We start from the raw sequence: 10,549 nt of genomic DNA, 5'->3' as shown, positions 1-10,549 counted from the left end.
TCTACATTTCACCTCAGCCCACAGGTGTTGGAAAAAATGTGTGTGCATGTATTTGTGTGTAACAAGGAGGTCAGTGTTGAGCATGTCGCTGTGAGGGAGTACAGTAAGGAGTGCTGCAATCGTCCAGTGAGAATGTGTTTTTTAGATGTTCTATTTAAAAAAAAAAAGGATGATGAAAAATCACACTTGAGAGCAACATAATGACTTCCCATTTAGGGAGATGTCACAAAAGGATCCACAGAGGAGGGTAAAGGGGGAGATTGGTGAGGAGAGCACAAACGGGATATAGACTGCTGTGCAAGGCATCATTGGACCTGATGTGGAGTCATTTGATTGTTCTTATCGTGTGCCCTGTGTTTTAAATTGAAACTCCAGATGACTTCCAGTGGATAGTCATCCACTAGTCTAGGCTAGTGTCTATATGTATATATCTTGGTTATTTGCACTGTTAAAGGTGAAAACATGGACGTAGATCAGGGTGTACTTAGTGCACTGCTTGATTCCCTGTTCCACACTATTGATTGGCAGTTCTGTCAATGTCAGAAACAGCTACTCGTGTAAAGATTAAACCCTAAAACCTTAAGCATTTAAATTGGGACTGTCACAGTTAATGCTTTAATTCTCTGTCTTAATTTAAAATTAATGATATGTTAATTATATTTAATTGCATCCATCGTCGTTCCACTGTTTATCCCGCTGGGCATCTCGTGGGCATAATGAACTTTAAACAAAATTCAAACTCACTGTCATAGAGTCTATGTAACATTTATAACACAGAAAAGCCCAGGCTCAAAAGAATATGAGCAATTAATTTGGGATTGCCAACTTACAGCTACCACTATCAGTGAGAATATTGACAGGGGCTGATGGCAGGGGTTACTAATATAATAAAATAGTTACTTGATAGTGCTGATCTAATGATATAGATACAACAGTGTGCTCACTAGGGTGGCTGTGATGAAGGCTTAATTGAGTCAGTTTACAATTTCATGGTCATTTCCATACTTTTTTAGTTATTGTTCACTGTGTTCCTATTTTCATTATTCTGTTTGATTCTAAGGCTTTAGGTAAGGTAAAGCAGTCCAACAGAAACTGGAAGAATATTTTAATTTTTTTTTTTTTTTCAAAATAAAGTTTGTTGTTAAATGCATTGCCTCAGTCTATTGAACAATCTGTCTTTCTTTTTGCCAGCTGTCTTCTGAGAGAGGACAGCTGGCCTTAGATTACTAGTTTATGATTTTGTCATCTGCCATCTACCACACGAAACATAACTTTAAGGACATTCAAATGTCATGCTAATGCATTTTGAGATTTCTCAATTATGGTGTTTTGTAGGCGATAACGTCAAATTAGCAACAGCACCAAATGATAACACCTTGGCAGCTGTGTCTTACTCTGTATTCTTGCCTTAATCACAGGGTTGACGCTACAATCTGAGATGCTAGCTTCTCTATGTGGCAGATTTCCAACACATGTGCCAGTCTACCAGCTGAAGGGTAGAAAAGTATACTGTGTAATTTTCCTTCCAGTGTAACAGTTCTGCCTCCATATCAGAGGTAATTCGTCATTTGTAGTGATAAAGTTACCAGTGTTATACTACGGTATGTCCATAAATGCACTTAACTCTCCTGCTTTGGGGGCACTCATATGGATCTTGCTGATCTGTAAAATGAAAGTAGCAGGAATTTAGGCTCAGAGAAGAGACTTGTACAAATAGACTTAATATGAGTAATCCTGATATTCAAAATTTTTTGCTATGTTTAAGAAAAAAATCTTTTCTCAGAAAAAAGGTTCCCTCTTTTTTGGTGTATTAGATTAGTTTGGTTAGCAATCATGGACGCGAAACAGACATCTCCATACATCTCTTCAAGCATAAATTAGTTACAAATAATAATAACATAAAACATATATCCATTAAATCCTACTTGTATTCTGTTTATATTTTGGCTTTACAGTGGACCAACCAGGAATTCTGTCATTTGGTGGCTGGAATTCCTCATGAATATTTCATGTTTCACACTTTTTTCTGCTAATTATGGCTCAAGAAACAATAGAATTTCAGTTTGAACTTTAGTAACTATAAGCTGTAAGCAGGTGTAACATCTGGGTTCAATTACTATTTCAAACTAGTAATTTGAGAGTGTAAATCTTATCTTCTTGTTTTAGACGGCCTAATATCATCTGTTGTTGAGTGGATGAATGCTGACTGAGATCTATCGCTGCTATCACTATCAGTAAAAACATTTCGTTTGACGCTGTCACCACAGTAATGACAGCAACACATTATCAGCAGATGATATGCAGTGAAAGTTATCAGGATACAAACTGCTTTGTCAGGTAACTGTCATTTGGAGGCAACTCGGAAATTACAGCTGTGAATTTGTTACCAACAGCAGTGGCCAGAACGAGAGAATGGATAGACATATTAAAGGAAAGCAAAGGATGGAGGAGGAAGGGAGTGAAATCTCAGACCTTGGCAAAGTCTGTGCCATGTTTTGCCAGTAATCTTTTAGCTGTTGTGTAAGGCCTTTGCCTCAACAAGCCCTGAGCTCTCTCTCTGTCATACACAGTGTGATTGGCTGCAGTTTTATTATTATACACAACAAAAATATACCTTCCATGCATCTTTGCATGCAACAATGTGTTGATGAAACACATTCATGTGTGAGGACGCAGGAGCATTTGATGGCTAGATATTTGGCTCTTTCAGCATTTGTGTCGTGTTTAGATGGCGTTAAAGGAGATTGAGAGCACTGCCCCTCAGAGAACACCAATTAGAGTGAAGTAGGGCAATATGACACGTGACCTACACTTCAAAACAGTAACATCCACATATACACCAGCACAGTGAACACTAAACCAAAAATGTATGAGCTGTTGAGTAGTTTTCCTGAGTAAGTGTGTGTTTGTGTGTGTGTGTTCCTAATCCTATTACTGATCAGGCAGTGCACTCTAAGGAGGCAAAAAAGGAAGAGCGAGGGGTGAAAAAAAATAGAGTTAATTGTGCTTCTTGATCCTGTCTGTTGGTTTTTACCACCATTGGGGAGAGTTTCCTACTAAATTACATATATTAGTATATATGCATAATTTAAAGACTTGCCACTGCTGTCAATAACAGTGTTTTCTCATACTGAGGTTTACTTTCAATGACAGGAGTTAATTTTAGTGACAGATAAGTTGTTATTCATTGTTCCCTCATTTAAGTGTTTCTTCCAGCACTTACTCTGTACTTAGATGTCACACTAAACTGATCTCCCAACACTTTTAAGAGGGAGACATAAGAGGAAAGAGAAATGTAAAAGAAGGGAAGCGAGATTAAAGAAGGAAGTATGGTGATGGGGTCTCTGGTGTCACTATAGTGCAGACGGTTGGGTGGAGAATGGGGGTAGTTATACCCTGAGCACTAACACACATAGACACACACACACACACACACACACACACACACACACACACACACACACACACACACACACACACACACACACACACACACACATTCAAGAACATACATTCTCAGTAAGATATTTATTAGCGACTAAGCTCTGTAGGCACCCATTATGTGTATGCTTTTTATTTCATCATTCATTCCTTTCTTCTTCTTCTCCTCCTGCCTTTAGAGTCTGTTGGCAACCCCAAGGACTGCATGTTAAAAGTTTAGAAATGTGGCACAGCATTCAGGGACAGTCCCTGGATTCCGAGGGTGCTTTTAATTATGCTAACTTATGCATCCTCAAGTCCTCTCCCCTCCCAAGACCCTAAATTGTTTCTCCTTTGTCACAATGAACGATCTTTCAAGTCCTTAATTGCATCTTGAGGAGAGAGAGAGCTTTTAAAAGGGCTGAGAGTGAGGAAACACATGTGTAACCCGCAGAAGCCTTTTATCAAGTGCTGTGATGAATAAATGCTGCACCTCCTTATGGGACCACAAACTATGTGTACTGCTTTTTTACTCACATGACTTTGTGTCGTCATGTATAAGCATTAACAGATAATATAAAAGATGATATTGATTTACTGTAATCAAGTTGTGTATAAAAATCAATCCTATATATTCAAGAATAATTCACTTGCAAAGTGTTGTAGGATCACAGAAAGCTGCAGATTTTTATTCATTTATATTTTGTTTCTCTACTTTGAAATTGAAATGTACGTGTTCTAGCACAGCTGTGTTGTATTTTACTGTTTAAGGAACAATATTGCAAGTAAATAAAAAGACTATCGCATCATCTCAAATAGCAGAAGATTATCATGCAGTCGGTTTGACAGGTGATCCAGTTTTGCAGCACATAACAGACTAACACAATGGAAGAAGGGTTTGATCATTTGGCAGCTTCGGCATCTCTGTCCTTGCATTTCTTACACATCTGTCACCAGCATTGCTGCTATCAGGAGCTGAAAAACAACCAGCTTAATAAAAAACATCCCTCGCGTTGTGTTTGAGGCTTGACCACGCCTGCACCGCCACTGGTTTAAAGTTGCAAAGTTTAAAACGTGTGGATGACTTTTTAACAAATGAAGTACTGCTGAACTTTGTGGCTTATGCTGAGACGTTTTGATTTTTATGAAAATGTTTTTGACGTTTTCCACAAAGTTGTCACTGATAAGCCCTAAACCCATGATAACCAAAGTTGACATATTTTTTTGATTTTTTGATTATTATTTAAAGGCAATAATCGGTCACAGTCAACTGATATTCAGCAGCAAGCTTACAAATGTGGTAGTGAGGTCATATCTCAGCAATGCTCAGAGCTATTACATCCAAACGTAATGCACAGACTCGGGACCCCATTGTGAAGACTGTCTGTTTCCTATGAGTGCTTAAAGTCACGTTTCTAACACGATCAGTTGCCATGGTGACTGTGCCCTGTTGAACCGCTTGCCCCCTTCATTGCTGCTCGCAGCTATGTTTTAATGAAGTTTTAATGAACTTTTAAGTTTTGTTTGCATACATGACTAAAAAAGTATCGTTGCTTATTAGAATGCAGGCAAACACAAACCCTGCCACTTTTGATCAAATTAAAGCTGTCATTGCATTAGATGCCATTCATCTTTCATCTTCAATTAGTCATCCATCATCCTTAATCTCTGTCTCGTGTCTCCTTTTCTGCCACCAACTCCGAAGGATAATTTCTCACAAATCCCGGTGGCAGAAATACCTGTTCTGAATGTTTACTGAACTCAGTGTAGCAGCAGAAGAATAGAGGATCATAACAAAAACTGTATGTAGTGTAACAAAACAAGGGCATATAAGGTAAAACATATTAGTGTTTACCAGTGTTTAAAAATGTTCTGGCCCTTTTGAGGCTCAGTGGTGTGATGATTATTTGGAGTGAGGATTTATTTACAGACAACTTGAAGAAGTAAAATTGAACCTGGCAAAAAGAGTCGATGAAATCAAGAACAAAAATGATTGAAAATGCAACAGTAGTCCAGCTGGTGGAGAACATGAAGGAGGAAGAGTGTAGATTGACAAAATTTGACTTAATCAGCAAAGATTTCAACACTTTTAGGAACATATATAAAATGCACAAACCTTAAAATAAATTCACATTTTCTTTCATGCCAGTAATTATTCATGTTTTCTTCAAGTCGATGCAGATCAGTTTCTGTATTTTTTTTCTCTGGTAATGGTCAATGAAGGTGAAGAAAACATTCTCAGTGCCTTCCCCCTCTCAGCCTCTGGATGTGGGAAGATCTGCTCTAAATTTTCCATGAATTTTCTGCTCTAATCCAGCTCGAGAGAGTTTTTCCTCAGTACTTTTCACACAGATTTAAAGCTAACTTGGGTAAAACTTTTTTTTCTTTTTCATGCCTAGCCTCATCTTTCATGTCTGTCTTTCTCACAGAAGTCGCAGCTCCTTCTTCCACCTGCTCTGTCTCAGGACTCTTTTTATCTTCTATCGCTGACGCTTGCTAATACTAAACTCAGCGTGCGTCTATGTGTACTCAGCTTGGGCCATATTTCAAGTTAAGTGCATGAACTGATGAGTTTATTTAAAAAAAAAACCTCACAAACATGAAACATTCAAACTCTATTTCATTTTTGCTTAACGATTTTTAGACAACATCGCATGTTATCACACTATAAAGCCCCTTTGTGGTGATATTAAGGTTGACCACTTCACTGAACTTTTGTCTGAACTGCTTTTTTCTTCTTCTTGCGTTTGTTGATGTTTGAAAGGTTTTTGTCTCTTTATCTTTTCAACAAGTAAATCAGATGAACTATGTTAAAATGAATTTTTACTGAAGTTCATTGTACCTTTTCTCATTTGTTGTTATCAGAAAGTCTGAGCGGTTTAGTTCTGTATTTGTTATTTGGAGTGATCGAGTCATTCGGAAGGTATTTCTTTTTAATCTCACCTTGTGGCAGGGTGCCACGATGTAAACTATAGAATGTAATTTAGAAACTACAGACACTGCCAGCCTTCCTGGCAACGATTGGGTTTGGTTATAGTGATTATGATAATCTGAAAATTCCATGGTAATAACGAGCTGTTGATGCACACAGTTTAATTTCTGTTTAGCTATGCCTCAGTTTTGGTGCAGTATGGATAACCTTAAGTGAGTCAAAAGAACCCTGCAATAGATTGCTGACCTGTTCTGGGTGTACAGTAACACACCCCTCACCTTATGAAACTGGAATAGTCTCCAGCCCCCAAGCAAAAGCTGAAATGGATAAGTGGTTTAGAAAATAGATGGATGTATGGATGGATGAGTCAGTTTTCGGCTTAAGATGTGTAGCTCTCAGGCTAAGAGTAATGGGTTATCTCTTTCTTTCTTTTTCTTTTTACACACTTTACCTCTGTAGTCGAGGGTTGTTGCCTGCATGACAGCTATTCTAAGTCAGATGGATGATCGACACTATTCTACATACATCGAAACCTTCAGTGGAACTACTGATCTAGTGGTAAGTGCCTCACACACATATCCGCAGATGGCAGAAAACTGGATTTTTTAAAACGGGAGTGTTTATTGAACCTTCTGACAAATAAAAAAAAAATTAATTAAGTACCTGTTTGGACATATGTTTTAATTTGTATCATTTTTGCTATATCTGTCATTTTTGTGCAGCAAAATGTCTCATTTTCCTATCAAAGTATAAATGAAGGGTGGCTCAAGACTTTGCATATTGCTGTGTAGTCAAAGGAGCTTGCAAAGAAAAGCGTCTGGCCTTTAAGTTGCTTGAAGACGTTTCACCTCTCATCCGAGAAGCTTCTTCAGTTCTAAGGTCAAATGGTGGGGAGTCCCAGATTTAAACCTAGTGGGAGTATCCCCCCACAGAGGGACAAAAGGACCCCCAAAGGATCATCAGGGGGTGACCTGGATGACTGAGAACCTTCAGACATATTGCTGTGTAGTACAGTTCTATATTCTCATTTGTCTCTTGTTCTTCTTGTCTTCTTCTACTGCAGGACTTCCTAATGGAGTCCTTCCTCCTTTTCAAGGACTTGATTGGGAAACATGTGTATCCGTCTGACTGGATGGCCATGATCATGGTACAGAACAGGTAACATATTGCAAATATGTACACACACATGCACAGAACCAGTTTGAAAGTCTTCTCTTGCATGGTTCTACATGTGTTTGCCCATGAGCTACGGCTTATGCATTTAAAAAGTCGACATCAACAGTCGACTGGTTCATCCACATGAACCCACACAGGGATAAGTTAGCGATAGGAAAGCTGGGATCAAGGCTGCGATGATGAAAACGGCTGATGTGGCAAATATGACTGTGTGTGAGCCGATGGAGTGAAAGCTATCAGTGTTTTTTGTGATGTAAGCTAAAGGGAGGCTAAAGCTGTGTCAGACGAAAAGGCAAATAGGAAAAATTGAAAATGAGGTACAGGAAAAGGCAGTTTGATAAGGAGTCTGCAGACCGGGGTTAGAATGAAGATGTGCAGATATAGAAAGAAAAGCCTACTTAAGAGAAAATGAAAGAAGGAGGGGGAATGAGAAGGAATGGCATTTGGCTCTGTATAATGGTGATAGATAGACAGTGTTGAAGCAGAGGGAGCCTGAGAGTAGTTTTGCTACTTAACTTTAGAAATCCATAAGGCCATATCGCGCCAATACACCTGCACACTTTGTTAACTTGCGATCATGATCTATCACTGTGACAGAAGATTTGAATTGAATGCGATATTGCATTTTTTTGTCTGGAATAACAGTTTAAAGCTGTGGCTTTAAGCTCTAGAGCTGAATTCTTTGATAAACAAAAAATAAGCTGCATTGTGGTTTTTTAAAGAATCCCATCCTTTTATTCTTCTTTTACTCGTATTCTCCTTTTTTAACATTCAGCTTGATCAAACACAGCCACAGCAAAGTTTACTTCATTGACATGTCTTTTTTATTTATTTTTTTATATCTGTTCATTAGGGTGTTCCTAAGAGCCATCAATACATATGCTGACACTATGAAAGAAAAGTTCCTTAATAACGATGACTTTGAAGTCCAGGTAACTGTATTTTTATGTGCAATATTTCTGAGCTTTGTCTCATATTGATGCCATCCTTCTTATTGTGTCTGAATCCCCGTTAACGCTATCTTTCTCTGCATCCCCTCCCTTCCTCACTCTTTCTCACTGTCTAGTTGTGGAATAACTACTTCCACTTGGCAGTTGCGTTTATTACCCAGGAGTCCCTGCAGCTTCAGCATTTCTCACCAACCAAGAGGAACAAGATTCTGGCCAAGTGAGAGAAGAGCTATTTAATTTCCCAATTTACCACACCTAATCTCCCCACTGATTTGTGGTCTATTTTGGATTCTTCGTTTGCTGTCTAAACTCCACTACCTATTAAAAGTGTGTGTTACCTGTAGATAGGCATTTAATTTAGATCAAGTTGAGTAAGAGTAGGTGAGCATTATCTTTTCCACTCAGTAATAACAGTATTGATTAGGACACTGCTTCCAAACTAACATTCTAATGTCTTCTTTTTTCTCTTTCTGTGTATTTTTCCTTCCTTATTGTCCCACACTCTGAATTCCAGATATGGAGATATGAGAAGGCTTATTGGCTTTGCAATCCGTGACATCTGGTATAAACTAGGTAAGAACTATGCTGTAATGTGTAGTTTTTCTTCTTCATAAACTGTGGATAGAAAGGTTCATGAGTCAGCAGTGTTTCACATTGACAGACACCAATCTGAATATATCAGTGCACTAAAAATATCACAGTTTTCTGTGCTGTGTACAGAAGAGTAGGGTTATATCCTGCACAGAGCTAAAGCTCTTACTGTAGAAGAAAAATACTTCTTGTATTTGCCAGACAGAGACCTGTAGTGTTACCTGAGGGTGAGTGAAAAATGCTGTGTCTGCATATACGAGCAATTACGTGTGTTTATTTCTATGTGTGTGTTTTTTTTCAGGCAGTCATAAAATCTGTTTCATCCCCGGCATGGTGGGTCCCATCCTGGAGATGACTTTGATCCCTGAGGAAGAGCTGAGAAGGGCCACTATTCCCATCTTCTTTGACATGATCACCTGTGAACATGCACGTTTTGGAAACTTCAGCAAGGTACACACATATAGGAACACAAGCAATTAGTATACATACTAAACTTAAGACAGTCGAGCCATTTAAAAAGTAATCGTGATACAAAAAATACTTAAATAAATCTTATATATTGCAGACTTTGATGCATTTGTATCTATGAATACATGCTAAAATTAAAAGAAGAGACAAGGAAAACAAATCAGATAGAAAATCTATAACTGTGGCACATACACATTGTGCTCCCGCATTGATTTCCTGTAATGCAGCAGATAAAAGTAAAAGAGACACCTTAATTATGCTTGCATGCATAATTGATTTCCACTTCTGTTGCTCCCGTCTTTTGCTTCTTCATCTACCTTTTGTCCCACTCTTTGCTTTCCCCATTTTCAGTGCTGTTCTTTATGCTATTAATCAAGCTCTGAGTGATAAATGTCCTTTTGTTCTGATACAGAAAATATTTTGCCCTGTTACTTGGACTGTATGCACATAGCACTATTGTGAGGTGTTACCCAAGCAAACACTTATTCTTTGTTTTAAATACAAAAGGACAAACAAAGATCACTCATTAGGTAGGCAGGGAGAGGGAATCTGATGACTCAGTAGATAGTGATGCAAAGTTGTTTGATGTTTACTCTGAAAGAGAAAGCCTGAAAAACAATTGATAAAAAGAATAAAAGATGTGATATGAGCATACGATGACGCTCCAGAGCTTTGTAATTTGTTATCTGTTTGCCTTCTAAGGATGTTTGTATATTAAGAATAGAATACAATAGAATATAATAGTTACTTTAAAAAAATAATAATAAAATCTTCGGCAGTTTGAGAATGAGATCATTCTGAAGTTGGACCATGAGGTGGAGGGTGGTGGAGGAGATGAACGCTACATGCAGCTACTGGAGAGCATGTAAGTATTGTACGTTTTTTTCACTATACACAATCTATTTCCTGCTAACTCTCATGAGCAGCATTTCACACTTGGCTCTGGTCTTCTGCAAGTACATTAATAGACAAACTGAATAACCCTGAATAACAAGGTAAAACCCTCTCAGAG

General features: G+C 38.2%; 1 protein-coding gene across 1 annotated transcript in view; it reads left to right on the top strand.

The window, feature by feature from the left end:
* The window catches only part of dock2 (dedicator of cytokinesis 2), a 97,418-nt gene that overhangs the window by 68,933 nt on the left and 17,936 nt on the right, over positions 1-10,549 (top strand). The window contains exons 27-33 of the mRNA XM_084947345.1: positions 6,812-6,910; positions 7,416-7,510; positions 8,382-8,460; positions 8,595-8,695; positions 8,993-9,051; positions 9,371-9,519; positions 10,317-10,402. Of these exons, the coding sequence (XP_084803471.1) occupies positions 6,812-6,910; positions 7,416-7,510; positions 8,382-8,460; positions 8,595-8,695; positions 8,993-9,051; positions 9,371-9,519; positions 10,317-10,402 (668 nt within the window). The remainder of the gene's footprint in view (positions 1-6,811; positions 6,911-7,415; positions 7,511-8,381; positions 8,461-8,594; positions 8,696-8,992; positions 9,052-9,370; positions 9,520-10,316; positions 10,403-10,549) is intronic.

The sequence above is a fragment of the Perissodus microlepis genome, chromosome 2 (assembly GCF_051167445.1).
Source record: "Perissodus microlepis isolate ML-2025 ecotype Zambia chromosome 2, ASM5116744v1, whole genome shotgun sequence".
NCBI lineage: Eukaryota > Metazoa > Chordata > Actinopteri > Cichliformes > Cichlidae > Perissodus > Perissodus microlepis.
This window is presented reverse-complemented; position numbering and strand designations above follow the sequence as displayed.